Source organism: Protopterus annectens, chromosome 3.part1 (assembly GCF_019279795.1).
Source record: "Protopterus annectens isolate FY-2018-M chromosome 3.part1, PAN1.0, whole genome shotgun sequence".
Classification (NCBI taxonomy): Eukaryota; Metazoa; Chordata; order Ceratodontiformes; family Protopteridae; genus Protopterus; species Protopterus annectens.
Window position 1 is genome coordinate 1,475,098,925 of NC_056732.1, and position 22,500 is coordinate 1,475,121,424.

A 22,500-nucleotide genomic window follows, 5' to 3' on the forward strand; every position below is an offset into this window, starting at 1 on the left:
GCCACTGCACCGGGACTTAGAGCACAAGAGCCTCAAGATATCCTATCACAAGGTGCCCTTTCTTCAGAGTCCTCCTCAGGAACCCCCACTGAAGAGGGTACCATGCAAGAAAAAGTGCAAGAGGAAGCATGTAGACTCACCAGAGGAGTCCCTTACCAAGAACACGGACTATGATGAAGGGGAGGGATCCCCATGGTCACCTCCTGATGTCTCATTCGGAGACATCCTGGAAATGCTTAAGCAGAGGGGTGACTGGAAGCCGCGGAGTCTGTGTTCCTGAAGGCTTTTCATGTTCGACCCTCTACCCCCTGAGTGACCCCGCCTGCAGATGAGCTTGTTTAGCTCATCATGCAGCGCACCTGAAAAAGTCCTGACACCATTGAACCGATCCCATGGAGGCTGGACAGAATTTTATCTTCCCTTGAGCAACACCCTCATTGGTCCAAGGGTCTTTCAGTAGACGCAATGGTGATGGCGGCTGCCAGCAAAAAGGAACTGGTCAAGGAGATCCAGACTGTCCAACCCCCAAATAGGGGAGTCTCTGGCAGTGGACAGACTGAGGAAGGGAGTTTTTGCATCATCGGCGTTTGCAGTTAGGTCTTTGAATTATCTGGCACATTTCACCAGGCTTCAGACCGTCTTAGTCACTGAACTCTCGAATACCTTAGCTGGAGCGGTTTCTGATGAGGTCCATGACAGTCGCCTCGCAGCTAGCTACCCTGGAATCAATATCCAACTCCTCCATACGTCTAATCTCTCACACCACTGAAGGAGCAATGGGGTTCAGGCGTTGTCATGTGATGTCAGGCCTGGATGCTCCTTTGTGACTTTGTGGACCCGTTTAAATCTTCCTTCCTTAATGCTCCAGTTGAAGCATCCTCCTTTTTGGCCCTAAAGTAAAAGAAACATTGGCCAGGTGTGAGAAAGATGGTAAGACCCTGTCTGCTATGGGCATATGTTTTTCCGCTCCTCAACGTCCATATTCTAGGAACCAAAGGAGTGGAAAGATGTGGCACAAGAAATCACAGGGTCCTTTCTGCGACACACATGAGTGTATTCCCTTAGGCAGAAGGGGGTAACTCTTCAGGAAGGCGCCCATACAGGGGCAGAGGGGGTCCGCATAATCATGCCTCCAGAGAGACACTTTCTGGACAGCCCTATCAGCGCTGCTGAGGAGTGGCCCAATTGCTTTCCTCTGGAAGCAGTCGGGGGGGGGGGCATTTTTCCTTGCACCTTTCGGCCTGGCTAAAAGTAACAATGGATATATGGGTGCAACGGATTATAACCAGAGGTTATCACATCCCTTTCATGTGGAATTCCTAATGTCCCACCCAGTCAAAGGGAAAAAGCAGCACTAGAAATTCAAAAACTGCTTCAAAAAAGTGTCATCCAAGCAGTTCCACCAGACCAAACAGGATCCGGATTCTACTCCAGATTCTTTTTAGTGCCAAAGAAAACGGGAGTAGAGACCAATTCTGGATCTCAGTATCTTAAACAAATTTGTCAAACAAGAAAAAATCCAGATGGTCATGGTTTAGGCTATCCTTCCTTTTTTGGAAAAAGATGATTTGGATGTGCTCAGTAGATCTTCAGGATGTGTACTACCACATAAAAATGGACAACCGCTCCAGAAGATTTCTTCGCTTCTGGCTAGGGGCCAATCATTTTCAATTTCGCTCCCTGCCCTTCGGACTTGCTACAGCCCCAAGAATGATTTAAGTGCATGGCAGTGGTAACAGCTCACGTGAGACTACAAGGATTCCGGGAGTTTCCGTGGCTAGACAGTTGGCTCCTCACCACCCCCACCAAGCGTCTACTGGAGATGGCACTAAACAACAGATTTGGGATAACAAAATCATTGGGAATCTCGGTAAACTGAGGAAAGTGCAAACTGATTCCCTCCCAATCCTTATAGTTTATCAAGGATATCTTCAACACAAATGCCTGCCTAGTCTCTCTCCCAGACCACAGACTAAACTGGATAAGATCCCAAGTATGGGTGATACTCTGTCAAAAACTAGTCCCTGCCCGAACAGTGCTTCAACTCCTAGGATCCATGTCAACTTCAATTACCATAGTACTATTGAAAAGTCTGCACATGAGGATTCTCCAATAGCTCCTACTTACTCAGTGGCATCCCTTACAACATCCTCTATCCTTTCAAGTAATGATAGCTCAGCGATGCAAACAGGACTTAATGTAGTGGATGAAGCCAGATGAACAGCAGTGGAGTAGCCCCTTTTGCCAAACACAGCCCAAGGCCACTGTGACTACAGACTCTTCCCTGTTAGAGTGGGGGGGGGGGGGCTTTTCCAGGGGAAGACAGTCCAAGGTACTTGGTCAGACATAGAGGCCTAAGTACATATCAGTGTCCTAGAAATGAGGGTGGTGCTTCTAGCATTGCAAGCCTTTCAACCTGTCCTTCTGTTGGGGACCATTGCTATTTAGTCAGACAACATGTCAGTAGTCAGGTAGATCAACAAACAAGGGGGGAACCAAATCCTACCCATTGTGTCCAGAAGCCATGAGAATTTAGCAATAGGCGATAACTGCCAACCGCTTTCTAATTGCAAGTCATATTTCCGGGAGACCCAATGTGATTGCAGACAAGCTGAGCAAGTGCATCCTACTTCCTCACTAGCGGTCCCTCAATCCTATCGTTTAGGTGAACATTTTCAGCCGTTGGGGCCAGCCTTGCTGCGACCTGTTCACATCTCCAGCAAACCACAAATGCGAAAGCTATTTTGCCCTAATCCCCCCACAGGGGGAGTCCCCAAGGGACGCTCTAATCCAAGACTGGCCCACGGGACTTCTGTATGCCTTTCCTCTCTTTCCCCTCATTCCCCAGTTTCTGAGGAAAGCCCTTCTTCTGAGAAGCAGAGTAATCCTCATTGCCCCTTACTGGCCTCGACAAACTTGGTTGCCTTTCCTTTGTCCTCATCTAATACACCAACCTTGGATTCTGGATCCAACTCCAGAATTGATCTTGCACCTGCAAGAGTTGACTCACCTGAGCATTCCCAACCTCAAGCTAATACCACTTCCAGTAATAGCCAGGCAGAATAACCTTACCTCCTCATTGCATGATGTCTTACTGACTTCACATAAACCATGTACCAAGAAAATTTATCTCAGCAAGTGGAAAATGTTTATTTGGTCTAGACAAAGACAAGTTGATCCTTGCTCAGTTCCAGTTGGAGTGGTTTTGGATTATCAAATCTCCAGTCAGGAGCAGCTGCCTCAACTGTTTGAGTACATTTAGTGGCTATCTCAGATTTCCACAATGGGTTCCGAGATTAGTCATTAATCTCCCATCACCACTGCAAAAGTTTCTTAAAAGGCGTTTTGCACATTAGACCACCTTTCAGAGAACCCATCGAACCCTGGAATCTGACTTCAGTACTGCAATCCCTGACAAGTTCACTCTTCGATCCTGCTTCCACTTGTGATCTTAAGTTCATGTTCTGGAAATCCTTATTTTCAATAGCTGTCACATCAGCCACACACATTTCAGAGCTCCAGGCCCTGTGTATTAAATGACCTTATATGGTAGTCATAGCCGGCGTTAGGCACCCGCGGAACCCGCGGCCGCGGGGAGCCCCCGATTACTTACCCGCAAATAAGGGCCCCGATGGTCCGACCGGCATTTACGCTACTTCGGCTCGGCTCCTCGTGGATGTCTAGCTGCTCCATCATCCTCATCCGCGGGTTACTTACTAGTCCAACCGGCGTGTACTTTGCTTCGGCTCGGCTCCTCATGGACATCTAGCTGCTCCGTCGTCAGCGAAACTGCATTTCCGTTTTCCGTTTTTTTTTTTTTTGATTGGCTGGCAAGCTGCACTCAATCAGGTCCGCCGCTGAAACAGGGATCTGATTGGTTGCAGCAACCTGCAAACTAAGTCCCTTTGTGGTTTTTTTTTTTTTTTTGATTGGCAGGCAAGCAGCACTCAATCAGGTGCGCTCGCTGAAACAAGGGATCGGATTGGCTGCAGCACCCTGCGAACTAAGTCCTTGTTTTTTGTTTTAAGTAGTTAGTGATGAAGCAAGGACCTGATTGGTCCTTGCAAATCACTTCCTGCACAAACTGCCTTTAAAAAGGCACCTGCAGCTAATAAGGATCACTTCTCTTGTTTTTCAACAGAGGAGTGTTTCTTATCAGCAGCAGAGTGATCGGCGTGTTTGGACCAGCGTGAGGACGGACAGCAGGAACGGATCAGCGGTGGATCAAGCCTTTGCAGCGGTCGTGGTTTGTGGATTATGCTCTTTTTAAACTGTCCTTTTAAGGGCAACTTCTGAAAAGGTCTGACAAACTGTCCTTTTAAGGACAACTTTTGAAAAGGTCTGACAAAACTGTCCTTTTAAGGGCAACTTCAAAGGGACTGAGTGGTCTGAGGAAGGTGAACAGAGCAGGTGAGCCTTCAGTCGTGAAGGGGGAGCAGAGTATTGGAAGCAGCCTTCTGTTGAAAGCAAAAAAGGTAAGTTTTGGGGTTTAGTTATAACTTTATTTTTTGTGGGGGGTGGGTGATTTTTTTTTTGTTCATATTTCTTGTGCATATTTCGTACTAAGAGGTTTGGGGGAGTGTGGGCTGCGGTTGCATTAGTTTTATTTTAGTTTTGTGTACAGTTTTTGTGCTCGGAGGTTTGGGGGGGTGAGGACTGTAGTGGTACTAGTTTTATTTTGGGGCTGTGGTTGTATTAGTTTTATTTTGGTACTGTGTAGAGTTTTTGTCCTGAGAGGGTGGGGGTCAGGTTGTGTTATGTCTGTGTGCTGGTGGTAAAGGATGGGTGGTGAGAGGCTGTGGTTATAGCAGTTTTACTTTACTCATTTTACTATACTCACTTTTACATTTGTTTTCTGGACAGTGTAGGATAGAATCCATTTTCAGTGGATGCCCAGGAAGAAATGTTTTTTAGTATATGTGCTAGAAATATGTAAAATAATTTGGCTTCTGTTTATATGAGGGACAACATAAGGGAATGTGAAGTGTAATATACATTTAATTTTAATTGCCGATTCGTTAGGAAAGTGTATAACTTATTTGGAGCAAGAGGATTTTGTTTTGGCAGTATCTATGCTGTATATGTAAACGGTAGAGAATGGGATAGGGGTGATGAAAAGGAGGGAGATAAATAATGGGACAGAGAAGGATATTGTAGTTGGCTAGAGCAGGGGTAGGTGGGCAGTCTTGTGGGCTAGAGCAGGGATAGGTGGGCAGTCTTGTGAGATGCTGCTGTCTAAGTCAATAGTATTGGGTGTATGGGGTAAGTGGCAAGTAAAATATTGGTTGAGAATGAATGCATTCCTCTAGGAGTTTAGGTAGCGGGGAAGAATTGCTCTTGGCCTATAATTTAAGTTCGCTCAAGCTTCCACCTTTGTGCAAGGGTATAATGTATATTTTCCAGATGGTTGACTGACTGCTCAGTAATGGATCTTTTGTATTCGGGATAAGAACTGGCTTCAACTGCTACTTTTTGAAACTGTTGGTAGATTTGTCAACTGAATTTGTAGTAAGTTTTCAGTTTTGTAGTAAGTTTTCAGTTTTTACACATTTGTTAAACGCTGTTCTGCTATCTAGGTTTATAGTACTGTTTTACACTATCCCTGCTGTTGCACCTTGTTCTGTAGTTTTTTGGCTGTTTGAATTGTGCTGAGAGGTTAGGAGGTTGATGGGGCATGTGCGTTGGTTAAAATGCATAATGTTGGGAGGGTGGTTTGCAGCTGTGAGAATGTTGCTGTTGAAGGCATAGATGTTTTGAATGTATACTAATGCAAGCCTTGTGAACTACTATTGCATATAACTTCAATGTTCTAATCACTGATGCAATGACTGCAATGTTTTCGTTGTCCGTGCTTAATGTGTTGAAAGTTTGGGAGTGTGGTTAGGACCTGTGAGAATGTTGTAGTGTTCAGTGTTTGACTGGAGCCTTTTAATGGGGTCATGTAATAGGACATTGTTAATGCTATGCCTATGCTTTTGTTTTCACTTTATCCAGGATTATTATCGCCCGGTGGGGTCTGCAGAATGTACTAGTATCTTAATGCATGCTAATGCAAATACTGTTCTGTTAAGGGTTATAGTACTGCTTAAATATCCCTAGTGTTACAGCTTGTTCCGAGTTATTTTTAGCTGTTTGGATTATGTAATTTAGAGTATGCTGGTACCTGTACATTGTTTAAAAAGCCCAATGTTGGGAGAGTAGTTAGTGGCTGTGAGAATGTTGCAGTGTTCAATGTTTGCCTGAAGTTTTTTAATGTGGGGCCACACACTAAAGCACATTATTAATGCTACGCCTATGTTGCATGCTAATGCAAATACTGTTCTGTCGAGGGAATTAGTACGGCTTAAATATCCCTAGTGTTACAGCTTCTTCTGAGTTATTTTTGGCTGTTTGGATTATGTAATTTGGAGGATGATGGAGCCTGATATCTTAATACATGCTAATGTAAACACTGTTCAGCTGTCTAGGTTTATAGTACTGTTTAACTATCCCTGATGTTACCTTGTTCTGCAGTTATTATTGACTGTCTGAATTATGCTCTTTGGAGGTTGAGAGAACTTGTGCATTGTTTACCTTGCCTAATGTCAGGAGGGTAGTTAATAGCTGTGAGAATGTTGTAAAAGGTGTGGATGTTCGAATGTATACAAATGCACACCCTGTTATGCTACTATTGTTTACCAACAATGTACTGATGCAATGGCTTACCTTTTATCATTGTCCGTACTTATTGTGTTGAAAGGTTTGGAGTGTGGTTAGGGCCTGTGAGAATGTTGCAGTGTCCATTGTTTGCTTGGAGTATTTTTAATAGGGGTCACAGACTGTAAGCACATTGTTTATGCTATGACTTTTGTTTTCACTTCATCCAGAATTCTGCCTAGACTTGGGGGGTTAAGAATTCCATAGAATGTACTGACATCTTAATGCCTGCTAATGCAAACACTGTTCTGCTATCTGTTTATAGTGCTGTCTAACTGTTCTTCATATGCTTTGTTGCAATGACTTATTTTTATGGTCCATAGCTATTGAAAGTTTGGGAGTGTGGGTAGGGCCTGTGAGAATGTGGCAGTGTCCATTGTTTGGAGTTTTTTTTGTAATGGGGAGTGTCAGACTGTAAGCACATTGGTAATTTTTTTCACTTTGTCCAAAATTGTGCGAGATGGGGTAAGAATTCCACAGAATGTACTGATGTCTCTAATGCATACTACTGCAAACACTGCTCTGCTATCCAAGTTTTTTGGCTGTCTGAATTAAGTTGACAATTTTAGGAGGTTAAAATTCTGGACGATGACCAGAAAAACCACTGCAGATACTTGGATGTAGAAAAAACTTTTTATTCGAAATGACACACCATAAAGAAGTTAAGCGCTTTCAGCTGTATACAACAGCCTTCCTCAGAACAATGTTATACCAGCAAACTCTACCCTTTATACAAAATCAAATACTCATTTAATTGAATAATCATCCAGATGACCGCCAAAATTATTTAAAGGAGTATTATCAACTGTGCACAAAAGTCATAGTCTAAGCATTCAAACATATAACATGCTCTATATGATTATAATTATAAAAATATATAATTATAAAAATATACAATGTATATAGTGCGCATATGATATAACAAAAACAATTAATATAAAATAAACATAAAAAATGGCATATATATTGCTCATTCTATACTGTTCACTCTAAAACATTCTGTTCAATCCTATACACATAAATGTAAACAGTAAATAAAATAAAATAAGTTAAATATCTATATTGCAAGACTGTACTAAATATTTCTAATTAAAATATATCAATGCTGTGACATTTGGATGAAACCATTACGTACGTTTCAAAATGTTATTCAATACTAATACTGCACATCATAACCCAACAAATGCATCATACTTCTTAACTTCATACATACGGTGTATGATGCAAAATTGCCAAAAATGATGGGAACATGTTACTATTACCATAGGGTCAGGATATACACTATATAATGGGAATATCATACTACCATTAAGAAAGAAGTACCGAAAAATAATAAACATGATAGAGCATAACTTGTTTACTGTACCAATCCATATCCTTTGGTTATAAATATCACCTATGTATATATATAATAGATGTAATAGGTATAATATGTATATGTAAAATGATTAAATGATTATATCTCTCATTTATCATTGTATTTACTTACTCATAGCAAAGCTAAGAAGGGTTTGATACAAAGTCATTAAGACCTGGTTTTCTCGTAGAGTCTGTCAGGATCTGCCATCTACTCTCATTTGCTGCTAACTCCATCTTCCAATTGCCTCCAATGGGAGTAATGGGAATCTGATCTACAATAGCAAATATGAAACTGTGATCTATCCCTTGTTCCATAACATGTCTATATAACGCATTTTTGCTATCACACTTCTGTATTTTATATGTATGTTCATATATGCGTTTCTTTAATTGTCTTTCAGTTTTTCCAGTATAGTGTGCATTGCATCTGATACAGTTTGCTATATACACAACACCCTTCGAACAACAATTCCCTACTTTACATCTAATGGGTGTTGTTAATGTCATCTAATCTGATGGTGTTAGCTGTATTGATGTACTTAGATTGTTTACACCTACCACACTTCATTGTACTTTTATGTGTCTCTACTTTATCCTTGTTATAACTAGCTTTTTCCAACATCCTTTTGATGTTGGGTGCTATTTGTATACACATTTAGGATGCTTCTCCCAGCATTGTTCATCTCCTATAGTTGTAATAATTGTCCAATGTTTTCAACAATTTCTTTGATCAAGTATTGTATGGTGTATAAGTGAGCAAACTCTGCCTTGAAAAATATTATGTCCTTCTCCTTTACGGCATTGTGTAACTTCCTAATAATGGTGGATATTTGTTTCCCCATTCTTTTCTCACATATCCAATAATATCATTTAACATTTTTGGTGGATATGCCCTATCTAAAAATAACTGCCTTATATTTTCCAGTTCACTCTCCATGGTAGCCCTAGTGGAGGACATCCTAGCTACCGGATGCATTGCCCTTTCACTATATTTTTAAATACATGTGGGGGATGACAGCTACTAAAGTGTATGTAATCATTTGAATATGTGGGCTTTCTATATAACTTAGAAATAAAACCCACTTCATCATGACTAATAAATACATCCAAGTACGCTATTCCAATGTTACTACTCTTATATGTAAACTTTAGAAAACTGGTAGTATTGTTTATGTAAGTCATAAACTCCTGTATTTTTTCTCCTGGGCCATTCCACATGATAAAAATATCGTCCAGGTATCTGGCGTAATATGTGATGTCAGAATAATATTTGCTGTTAAATATATATTCTGACTCCCACTCCAGCATGACCAGATTCGCAAATATGGGAGCACACGCTGCTCCCATGGCCACTCCTCTTGTCTGTTTGAAAAATTCTCCCTGGAAGGCTATGTAATTGTGGTCCAACACGAGCCCCATCATATCACATATCAACGATATCTTATTCCATGTCAGGTCTGAATATTTTCTTAAACTACTGAAAATTCTTTGGGGATACTGGAGAATAGGTCCTGCACATCTATGGTAAGATACATAATGTTGGGATGCCATTTCTCTTTAGTTAAGTCACCCAAAAATCTCCAGGAGTCCTTCATTACATGAGAGATGGATTTGTATATATCTTTAAGCCAGCTATCTATAAGTTTCCCTATATTAAAAGTTTTCGAACGGGACCCTGACACTATGGGACGAAATGGGGGATTCTCCATGTTCTTGTGTATCTTTGGAATGCCCACCATCTTGGCAAGTACAGGATGGTCGGTCTTTATAAAGGAATACGTGTCATTACAAATCCTGTTATCAATCAAGTATTCTTCTGTAGCCAAATCAATCCTTTTATGTCCAATATTGATTTGGTTGATAGATACATTCTCATAATTTCCTGACTCATGAAAGAGTTTATAGAGCGCTTCATTATAAACATTGGTGTAATAAATTACTGCGCCACCGCCCTTATCGGGCTTCATAATTCTTAACTCTTTATTGTTCATGAGTGTATATAATGCTTGTCTGAAACTTATAGATAGCTGGCTTAAAGATATATACAAATCCATCTCTCATGTAATGAAGGACTCCTGGAGATTTTTGGGTGACTTAACTAAAGAGAAATGGCATCCCAACATTATGTATCTTACCATAGATGTGCAGGACCTATTCTCCAGTATCCCCAAAGAAGAGGGCCTAGAATTTTTTGCGAGTAGTTTAAGAAAATATTCAGACCTGACATGGAATAAGATATCGTTGATATGTGATATGATGGGGCTCGTGTTGGACCACAATTACATAGCCTTCCAGGGAGAATTTTTCAAACAGACAAGAGGAGTGGCCATGGGAGCAGCGTGTGCTCCCATATTTGCGAATCTGGTCATGCTGGAGTGGGAGTCAGAATATATATTTAACAGCAAATATTCTGACATCACATATTACGCCAGATACCTGGACGATATTTTTATCATGTGGAATGGCCCAGGAGAAAAAATACAGGAGTTTATGACTTACATAAACAATACTACCAGTTTTCTAAAGTTTACATATAAGAGTAGTAACATTGGAATAGCATACTTGGATGTATTTATTAGTCATGATGAAGTGGGTTTTATTTCTAAGTTATATAGAAAGCCCACATATTCAAATGATTACATACACTTTAGTAGCTGTCATCCCCCACATGTATTTAAAAATATAGTGAAAGGGCAATGCATCCGAGTAGCTAGGATGTCCTCCACTAGGGCTACCATGGAGAGTGAACTGGAAAATATAAGGCAGTTATTTTTAGATAGGGCATATCCACCAAAAATGTTAAATGATATTATTGGATATGTGAGAAAAGAATGGGGAAACAAATATCCACCATTATTAGGAAGTTACACAATGCCGTGTAAAGGAGAAGGACATAATATTTTTCAAGGCAGAGTTTGCGTACTCACTTATACACCATACACACACTTGATCAAAGAAATTGTTGAAAAACATTGGACAATTATTACAACTATAGGAGATGAACAATGCTGGGAGAAGCATCCGAAATGTGTATACAAAACAGCACCCAACATCAAAAGGATGTTGGAAAAAGCTAGTTATAACAAGGATAAAGTAGAGACACATAAAAGTACAATGAAGTGTGGTAGGTGTAAACAATGTAAGTACATCAATACAGCTAACACCATCAGATTAGATGACATTAACAACACCCGTATTAGATGTAAAGTAGGGAATTGTTGTTCGAAGGGTGTTGTGTATATAGCAAACTGTATCAGATGCAATGCACACTATATTGGAAAAACTGAAAGACAATTAAAGAAACGCATATATGAACATACATATAAAATACAGAAGTGTGATAGCAAAAATGCGTTATATAGACATGTTATGGAACAAGGGATAGATCACAGTTTCATATTTGCTATTGTAGATCAGATTCCCATTACTCCCATTGGAGGCAATTGGAAGATGGAGTTAGCAGCAAGTGAGAGTAGATGGCAGATCCTGACAGACTCTACGAGAAAACCAGGTCTTAATGACTTTGTGAGTATCAAACCCTTCTTAGCTTTGCTATGAGTAAGTAAATACAATGATAAATGAGAGATATAATCATTTAATCATTTTACATATACATATTATACCTATTACATCTATTATATATATACATAGGTGATATTTATAACCAAAGGATATGGTTTGGTACAGTAAACAAGTTATGCTCTATCATGTTTATTATTTTTCGGTACTTCTTTCTTAATGGTAGTATGATATTCCCATTATATAGTGTATATCCTGACCCTATGGTAATAGTAACATGTTCCCATCATTTTTGGCAATTTTGCATTATACACTGTATGTATGAAGTTAAGAAGTATGATGCATTTGTTGGGTTATGATGTGCAGTATTAGTATTGAGTAACATTTTGAAACGTACGTAATGGTTTCATCCAAATGTCACAGCATTGATATATTTTAATTAGAAATATTTAGTACAGTCTTGCAATATAGATATTTAACTTATTTTATTTTATTTACTGTTTACATTTATGTGTATAGGATTGAACAGAATGTTTTAGAGTGAACAGTATAGAATGAGCAATATATATGCCATTTTTTATGTTTTTTATGTTTATTTTATATTAATTGTTTTTGTTATATCATATGCGCACTATATACATTGTATATTTTTATAATTATATATTTTTATAATTATAATCATATAGAGCATGTTATATGTTTGAATGCTTAGACTATGACTTTTGTGCACAGTTGATAATACTCCTTTAAATAATTTTGGCGGTCATCTGGATGATTATTCAATTAAATGAGTATTTGATTTTGTATAAAGGCTAGAGTTTGCTGGTATAACATTGTTCTGAGGAAGGCTGTTGTATACAGCTGAAAGCGCTTAACTTCTTTATGGTGTGTCATTTCGAATAAAAAGTTTTTTCTACATCCAAGTATCTGCAGTGGTTTTTCTGGTCATCGTCCAGAATTTTTACTTGGTTGGTTGCTGAGTATTGTATTGTTACGGAATTTTAGGAGGTTGACGGGGCCTGTGAAAATTGTGTCCAGATGTTTGTTTTTTAGCCTGTTCTCTCTCAGTGATTGCATAGCACAATGTGGACAGCTGAGGCTACTAACAGAAATGGACTTCTTGTTTCATACCCTCCACGTAATGCATGGTACATTCCTTAGATTTATGCTTTTGTACACTGATCCTGTGCTAAGAGGGGTTGTGGGAATGTCAGTCTCCCAGTCTGTGTGCCACTTCATCCTTCACACATGAGGTTGTCTAGCAAATCCATGATTTCACTCCTTTGTTCAAAAAATTATTTTGATTTGTTCAAGTCTGCTAAGAGATTGAGAGGAGTGGGCATGTGTAGTCTGTATTGTACCGTAACATTTGTCTTGCCTCAATTTGGTGTGTTCTCCTTCAAACTTGTGCCTCTCCTAGTCATTAGTTCTTTCAGACTTTAGTCTAAGAAGCTTGTAATATCAATCTTTTGCATCATCTGTGGCCACTTCACATGTTTAGGGGATGACAGGAGAAGAATTGTGTAGAAAAAGCTGACATTCACCTCTAGTGATAGATATCTAACATGAAACTGTAACCTGGGCCTCTCATTACTTGTTTGTGCCTACTGGTTAGTCATTTTTCAGTCTTTCTGCCTGCAGTGCAATAGACTGTCAATGAAAGCCATTAAGCATTTTTAATAACAGTATGACCAAAGGACTCTGTATATGTAGTAATTCTGCTTTACTTCCATTCCCAGTTAGAGATGAAGCACATATTTGTCAGGAGCAGCAAAGAAAGCTTCAGCAGCAGAGAAATGAGGATGCAAAGAGACAGGGTTCCATTATGAAATTTTTCTGTGACTCATCAGTGAGGGGAGATTCAGGAAAAAGTCTGCCTTCAGGACAACACAATGGTTTTGCATTACAGTCTGACCACTGTGAGGCCAGCATCCTTTCACTAGAAAGTAACAACTTTCTTCCGGCCACACCACAGGCTACTTCCTGTGGACCTACAGCCATTACCATGGGTGAAAGCACGGCAGCAAATGCAGACTCACCTGAGGTGTTGCCTGGATCACCAGACTTTGATACAGAAGGAGCCCATACTTCCATAGTGACAAATGTGGCCTATGACTTGCAGGGAGTGTCGGGTACATCTTTGGAGGATCTAGGGACTTGGCCAGACTTGATTAGGGATGAGTTTAGGGTAGCTGCCATTCAGCATGGACCTGTGCAAGTGGTGTTAACACAGTTCCCAGTCAATGAGCAGAAAAGAAGATTTACATCTGAGAACTACTTCCATGTGCTGCCTAATGGAGCGAGAGCAAAACGCACTTGGCTGACATATTCGGTCTCAAAGGATGCACTGTTTTGCTTTCCATGCAAATTGTTTGGACATTCTAACCATCTTCTCAGGTCAGGTGGTTACAAAGCATGGAGAGATGTCCAAATCATTACACAGCCATGACCGAGCACCAGAGCATATGGCATGCATGATGAAGTGGAAGGAACTGGACAACAGAATAAAGAGTAGGCAGACTATGGATGATAAGAGGCAAGCAGTGGTTGAAAAGGAGATAACTCACTGGCGTGGTGTGTTAGAACGCATTATTGCTGTTGTCCAGTACTTGGCAGAACGGAACATGGCATTCCGTGGTACAACTGATGCCCTGGACACCTATGGCAATGGCAACTTCTTAGGTCAAGTGCAACTTTTATCGCAGTTTGACCCTGTTATGGCTGAACATTTGCGTCATTCGTAATAAAGAGATAATGGATCACTATCTTGGGAAGGACATACAGAATGAAGTTATCCAGTTGATTGCAAATGCTATCTTAAGGATCATAGTAGGGAAGGTGAAGGACACTAGGTACTTTTCTGTGATTCTTGATTGCACGCCAGATATCAGCAATCAAGAGCAAATGACTGTAGTAGTTCGGTATGTGGACATTTCACAGACTGTAGCCACAGTTGAGGAACATTTTCTGGGATTTGTGCCTGTGAATGACACAACTGGGGCAGGGCTGACAGAAGCTCTTCTTAAGACTCTTCAAAATCATCAACTGGACATTAATGACTGTCGAGGACAAGGATATGACAATGGCAGCAACATGAAGGGGAAACACGCTGGACTGCAGGACCGGATAAAACAGATGAATCCAAGGGCTTTTCAGGTGCCATGTGCCTGCCATAATTTAAATCTTATAGTTAGTGATGGAGCACATTCATCAGTACAGGCAGTGTCATTCTTTGGATGTCTGCAGAACATTTACGTACTCTGTTCAGCATCAACAAACAGATGGCAGATCTTAAACGCACACAAATGTCACTGTGAAGCCACTGTCGGAGACTTGCTGGGAATGCAGGATAGACTCTGTCAAGGCAGTAAGATTTCAGTTGAAGGGAGTCATTGAGGCATTACAGGAGATAGGGGAAGCAGTACGTACAAATGATGCTGCAACATATCAACAAGCAAGAGGACTGTGCTCAGAACTTATGTCATACCAGCTCATTGTATGTTTAGTGGTTTGGTATGATGTGCTGACAGAGGTAAATCGTGCAAGTTCTGCAGAGTCCATCTGTTGATATTTCAACATGTGTCAAAGTGCTGGCATCCACTATGGACCTGCTTAAGAATTACAGAGAAACAGGATTTCAACATGCCATGGGCGAAGCCTCCAAGATAGCGGAAGAACTGGATGTTGGCACCACATTTCAAGAAAAGAGACGAAGGAAAGTAAAACGGTTCTTTGACTATGAAGGAGAAGATGAGACTGTACAGGATCCAGCGATAAAATTACGTGTAGAGTTCTTCAATGTGCTGCTGGACACAACAATCCAATCGTTTACTGACCGGTTTCAGCAGCTTTCCGAGTTTGATAAGGCCTTTGGATTTTTATCAAATATTAAAGCCTTGAGTGATGTTGCAGAAGACACACTGCTGCAACACTGCAAGGTTCTGAAAGAACAACTGACTGACAGAATAAGTGGCCACTGTGATATTGATGACTCTGACCTTGGACACGAACTTAAAAGCCTTTCTCGAATGATTGATAATGAATCGTCACCACTGACTGTGTTAAATTTCCTTATTCGCAACCACTTGCAAGACATATATATAAATACTTATGTTTCAATGCGCATTTATTTGACTGCACCTGTTACAGTGGCTACTGCAGAACGCAGCTTTTCTAAGTTGAAACTCATAAAGACATACCTGCTAGTCAATGAGTCAGGAGAGACTTTCAGGCTTAGCTGTGCTCTCAATTGAGCATGAAGTGGGCCGAAGTGTATCACATGGCAGCCTCATTGAAGATTTTGTCCGGAAGAAAATTCGTAAGATCCCAGTAAAACTGTAGATTAGGTATGTGCTCATATTTCCTTTCCAGTAATCTTTATAATGCTGTCGGGCAGTAATTTCAGGTAGTACCTTAGTCTGGCTTGTATGCTGTGTATTCACTGTTTTTGTTTCACGTACCTCCAACAGGTAGGACCATGAGGATGGAACTAGCAGGATGTTAGGCAAAGGCAGCTAGGATCAGCTGGACTCGGAGTGGCAGGACTTGTCAGGAGCAGAAGGACTCATGTGGAGTGGCAGGGTAGTGGCAGGACTCATCAGGATGGTATGACAGTTGGGAGCAGCAAGACTCTTCAAGGGCTAGGACAGAAGCGAAGGAAGAACAGACAAGTGGCAGCACAGTTGGGAGCAGCAAGACTCTTCAAGGGCTAGGACAGAAGCGAAGGAAGAACAGACAAGTGGCAGCAGTCAGAAGCTGAAGAGGTAATGCATATGGAAGATGAATGCCACTTTGGTATTCATCTTTTCTTTCTGGGTTTGAGTCTGCCTGTGGCAGACTTACTAATCCCCATTACTCTCATGTGCATGGGTTTGAGTCTGCCTCAGGCTCAGTAATCCCCATGGCTTTCCCTTGTATGTTGTCTGTAATCTTTTCTGTGTCCCATAGCTGTGTTGTGTACATCTGCAGTGTGACTGTTCATGTCAGTAATTGTGTGGGTGTTAATGTTCAGTCTTGCTGTAGTGCTGTCTTTATCATGTGTGGGAGTCTGTGTCTCTGTCTCGGGGTCAGTCTGTGTGTGTGTGTGGGTCTGTGTCTCTGTCTCTGTGTGTGGGAGTCTGTGTGTGTGTGTGTGTGAGTCTGTGTGTGTGTGAGTCTGTGTGTGTGTGAGTCTGTGTGGGAGTCTGTGTGTGTGGGAGTCTGTGTGTGTGTGGGAGTCTGTGTGTGTGTGGGAGTCTGTGTGTGTGTGGGAGTCTGTGTGTGTGTGGGAGTCTGTGTGTGTGTGGGAGTCTGTGTGTGTGTGGGAGTCTGTGTGTGTATGTGTGTGTGTGTGTGTGTGGGAGTCTCTGTCTCTGCCTGTGTGTGTGTGTGTGTGTGGGAGTCTCTGTCTGTTTGTGTGTGTGTGGGAGTCTCTGTCTGTCTGTGTGTGTGTGGGAGTCTCTGTCTGTGTGTGTGTGGGAGTCTCTGTCTGTGTGTGTGTGTGGGAGTCTCTGTCTGTGTGTGTGTGTGGGAGTCTCTGTCTGTGTGTGTGTGGGAGTCTCTGTCTGTCTGTGTGTGTGTGTGGGAGTCTCTGTCTGTCTGTGTGTGTGTGGGAGTCTCTGTGTGTGTGGGAGTCTCTGTCTGTCTGTGTGTGTGGGAGTCTCTGTCTGTCTGTGTGTGTGTGTGTGGGAGTCTCTGTCTGTCTGTGTGTGTGTGTGGGAGTCTCTGTCTCTGTGTGGAGTCTCTGTCTCTGTGTGGAGTCTCTGTCTCTGTGTGGAGTCTCTGTCTCTGTGTGTGTGTGGAGTCTCTGTCTCTGTGTGTGTGTGTGGAGTCTCTGTCTCTGTGTGTGGAGTCTCTGTCTCTGTGTGTGTGTGGAGTCTCTGTCTCTGTGTGTGTGGGAGTCTGTGTCTCTGTCTCTGTGTGTGTGGGAGTCTGTGTCTCTGTCTCTGTGTGTGTGGGAGTCTGTGTCTCTGTCTCTGTGTGTGTGGGAGTCTGTGTCTCTGTCTCTGTGTGTGTGGGAGTCTGTGTCTCTATCTCTCTCTATGTGGGAGTCTGTGTCTCTGTCTCTCTGTGTGGGAGTGTGTCTGGGAGTTTGTGTACCTCTGTGGGACTGGTTACCTTGATGCGGTACAGAGGCTTGTCGTAATGTAACAACATTGCTACTAAATGCCAGTCAATGTGGGTGTCTTTGGGGAGTCAGTGTAGGTGTCTGTGTACCTCTTTGGGACTGGATACCTTGATGCAGTACAGAGGCTTGTCATAATGTAACATTGCTACTAAATGCCAGCTGTAGCTCTTTATCTCATGGCACAAAATCTGGACAAAGCCACAGATAATGGGTTTCCAGCCCCAAAGATCTGGGCAAATTTTAAATATTGCTGTTATAAACTGAATGTTGCCATAGATGTTCTGAAGGGTATAAACTGAAATGCCTGTCATTTAATGAATTCAGTCATCAATGATTGCCACAAAACAGACCAAACAAGAGTCACATCTGGACATTCTTTGAAAATCTGGGCAGTTGAGTATCCAGTCAGTGTCTGCATCTGTGAGTGGCAACCTTGCTGTGGTACAGGGATTTCATAATGTCACATTGGTACTCGATGCCAGTCAGTGTGTGCACCTGTGAGTTGCTACCTTGTCATGTGCACCTGAGTCACTACCTTGCTGTGGTACAGGGGTTTATCAGGATTGTAACATTGGCACTAAATGCTAGTCAGTGTGTGCACACCTGTGAGTAGCTACCATGCTGTGGTACAGGGGGTTGTCTTAGTGCAACATTGGTATTAAGTGTCAGTCAGTGTGTACCTGTGATTGGCTACCGTACTGTAGTACAGAAGTTTATCATAATGTAACCTTGGTACTAAATGCCAGTCTGGGCTTGGCACAAATTCTTAATGATCTGAATGTAGTGACACTAGTGGTTAAATGGTGCTGGATGAGCTTGACAGGGAAGGAGGTGCAATAGCAATGTGGTCACGCTTCATGTTCTCTTGAGTAGGGCCCCCAACTTGAACCTTGCTGGGGGCCCCCAAAATGCTAGCACCGGCCCTGATGGTAGTAAATAAAGATAGAGTATCACTCTGGATCACTCCTTTTCTACACAAGGTTATCTCAGATTTGACAATGAACCAAACGATTGACCATCCAGTATTTTTCCCAAACTATTCAAAGGGGAGTACTCTCCATTTATTAGATGTTCATAGACAGCTATGTTTTTTTATCTAGACAGAACAAAGACAGTACATAAATCAGACCAATTGTTTGTATCCTATTCAGGCCCAAAACTGGGAAACCCGGTCTCAAAGGTAACCTTGTCCAAATGGCTCGGAGACTGTATTTCCTTGATTTACCAACAAAATCTAACTTCTCTACCAAGCAAATGCTAGAGCACATTCTTGGCTTTTCATGCAAAGGCCTCATTAAATTATATTTGTGCACCTGCAGCTTGGGCTACCCCTCATACCTTTATCACGCGTTACAAATTGGATTTGGCCTCCAGGGGAAGAGCATCCTTTGGTTTAGTGGTGCTCAGGAACATATTTCCATAAGGGCCTCCCAGGAATGAAGGTAGCTAGGGACTCTCTCCCATCAGTAAGGAATGAATGAATTAACATCAGATAAAGAAGTTATGTCTAACCATAACGTTCCATCTGTGTTGTTGATCATTCATTCATTATGTCTACCCTCCTTCCCACTCCAGAGGCTCCTGGGGAATTGAATTGGGTCCTATTCCTTTTTAAGGTTTCTGCTCAGAGATGGCCTCTGCTTCACTTACAATAGGCAAACTTGAGCTGAGGTAACATGGGGAAAGGCATTATGGGTAAAAGCTTAACGCAAGAGTTTTTTTTGGCTGGCACGAGCTTGTTACAAGGCTGACTCTGTTCCGAAGACGGAACCGACACCCATCACTAATGAATGATCAACAACACAGATGGAATGTTATGGAAATACATAACTTTTTTTTTTTTATGTATAGATGACAAAATTAACTGAATTGTTTATGTTGTTTTATTATTTCCAAGTATGCAACACATTTATTCTTTGCTTCTTTTCTCTCTGGAATGCAGCATGGCATTTATTAGCATGCTGAAGAACATGCATTCCTACTGGGCTTCAATGTTTGTGCTTAGTTTTTTAAATATGTTTGTATGTTTGATAATGGAGTATGTATCTCTTGTGCAAATATATTTCACTTGCCACAGTCACTGTAAACTTATTAGATTTACAGCTGTTTCCAAGAGTGTACTTAACACTGTAAACAACTGCTTTTTTTGCATATGCATTCTAGAGAAAGCAACCAGTGAGATGAATACTGCAGAAGACTGGGGTCTCATATTAGATATCTGTGATAAAGTTGGACAGTCACGTACAGGGTAAGTTAAATATTTTCTGCCTTATCTTCTTCATTTTTTCAAATGGTTTCTTTTTATCTTGGACATTTTGAAAATGCTTGCGTAAAATGACCTGAATTACACAGATTGTTTAGTTTTGTTGTAGTTTCACTTGATCATGACTTGCTTGTTTCTGGTTGAGGAGTATCTTGGCCATGTGGAAAACGTTCTGTATGGAAGGGCACTTAATAGCCATTTTTTAACTGTTATGATTGCCTATGTTTTTTTTCATCTTCTCCCACGTTGTCTACAGCTTTGTCTTTTATGCATGCTTTAGCCAGCAGTCATTTGCTGGATTTGATTTGTACTGCAAACCATCTTTTGATAGCATGGAAGTTTTTTTTTTCCTAATGAGGGCTCCATTTTATACATAAGGTCATGCCAGAAGTCGCTTTGATTCTTAAGGTTTATTTTCTTTCTTAATTGGTTGGGTCTTAGTGTAATGGTTAAAGTGCCACTGTTCGCACTAGGTACAAGTTTTGATCTTCACATTTGAAAAGGAAATTGGCTAGGTTTAAAGTGACACACAATGGTATATTGCCTTGTATTTGGCTATGAATCTATGAACTGATGCAGAATAGCAGATATACTCCACTTGACAGATCTTAGGAGGCAAGTGTATGGAATATGTCAGTAGAAGGAAGGCTTTGTCAAATCTGAGAAGCCTTTTCTTTCTTTTGCAGCAAACAGATTGGATGTTATGGCGAGAAAACAGCTGTCTTTCTGAGAATGACTAGTTGCATCAGCCTCAGTGGTGGTGCTGACATATTTCCACAAGGCCGATTTAAGGAGTGTTCTACGTGCAGTGGGGTGGTGGGAGTATGTTGTCAGTACTTTTCAGGATGGTGTCAGTAAGGGAAGTAAGACAGCCACCCAATTGTTTACCCACACTTTCACGAAGTATTGTAAATTACATTTATGGTTTTGCCAAAACATTTATTCAGGGTATGCTGAAAGAGCCCTGTTATGCATGGAAGATATTTGGCTTGCTACTGTACATAACAGCGTGAGGCACTCACTTTAACAGATGTACATCATAGATAACATTACTGCAGGATTCAGTAAATGTATGAAATGTTCTTTCAGTAGTGGATTGTTAGTTCTTGGCTAGATTCTTTACCAGCTGGGCAGTCTCTTGTATGCCAGATTGACATTTATAACTATGTCTGCTGTAGAGTAGCTCATCTGTTAAGAGAACAGTCTCGGTGCTCACCTCATGTTTTTTCTTTTTTTTTTTTTTTGTTACTGAAAGTAAATTGTCAACCCCATTAGCTTTGCTGCTTGGGCCTTATTTTCAGCAGTCCTGCTGAAAAATCTTTGCATTCACCTTAACATGGTAGATGCTGTTGTCAATTTCGTAATTGACAATTTATTTTTTTGTGTATGGCTTTTGCCCCCATCCACCCAGCCTCCAATTAGCCTATTTGTTCACTGTTGATTGTACTCTAGTCACTGACACTGGAAGATGACTGGAGGGACCCATCATTCAGGCAGGAATGTATACTGCTTGGTGCCATAACCAACTGCAGTAGCAGGCCAAGGGGTTATTGTGATGGTCAGACCTCGTGAATAATTGCATTCATCTACAGGCTGATTGTCTTCAGTCAAAAGCAGGTGTTAATGAAAAAAAACACTGCTATTTTGATGATGCTTTTCGTAATTTGTCTTGTTTCAAGTATTTATGCTTAAAAAAAGTAATCTATGAACGTTAGTCTATGCATGCATCATTCGTCTGTACATTCATCTCTACAAATGAATGGAACATATTATCTTTTAATTCTATAAATAATGTCCTCCCCCTTAGCAGCCAACATTCACAACATTGTATTAATTTTCAAAAGAACAACCGGAATCAAGGGGTACAATGAAACTAATAAAACAAACCCTCCTTTGCAATAAAACTAGCTTCCTGCAGTAATTGCAACTGTTTTTATATAGGGAAAACTGTTAGAAGGCTTGCATACAGAATCAGGGAGCATATTTGGCCATCAGGAACCAAGATGTTACCAATGCATTAGCTAAATATAGTATGTGCCGTCCAGATTTTCGTAAATTTGTGTTTTTAGTATCGGAAAATGTAGCCAGTCACTTTTTGGAGATCAATGTAACAATTGTTTAGAATATTTAGAATTGAAATGACAGTGTTTTTGAGAGCTGACTGCAAACCAGGACTTAATGAAACAATTTTTGTTAAAAGCTTGTTAAAATTAAGATTTTATAAATATTTGTGTATTTTCAACCAGTTTTAATATTTATAAAACAAGTTTCACTAGAAGATGGTTGAAATAGTTTGAATTAATTTGTAAGTATTTTTTTGATAATTTATGTATATAATTATTGTATGTTTTTATTGGATGGATTATTTCTGAAGTTCTACAAAGTAAAGACTGAAAGTGCTTAAAACATTTGCAGTTTATACTGTGATTTTTTTTACAAGAATCCTTTTTGCGAACATAGCTGTAGTGTCAGGGACGCGGTGGTGGTGCTGCGGTAGCGTTGCCTCACAGTAAGATGCTGTCCGGTTTGATTCTCAGCTAGAGCGTCTTCTGCGTGG

At 40.8% G+C, this 22,500-nt stretch overlaps 1 protein-coding gene across 1 annotated transcript in view; it reads left to right on the top strand.

Moving 5' to 3' along the window:
- STAM (signal transducing adaptor molecule) overlaps positions 1 to 22,500 on the top strand; it is a gene marked incomplete in the record, with an annotated part of 1,274,308 nt that overhangs the window by 256,394 nt on the left and 995,414 nt on the right. Inside the window, 1 exon segment of the mRNA XM_044067544.1 lies at positions 19,844 to 19,928. Within this exon segment, the coding sequence (XP_043923479.1) occupies positions 19,844 to 19,928 (85 nt within the window).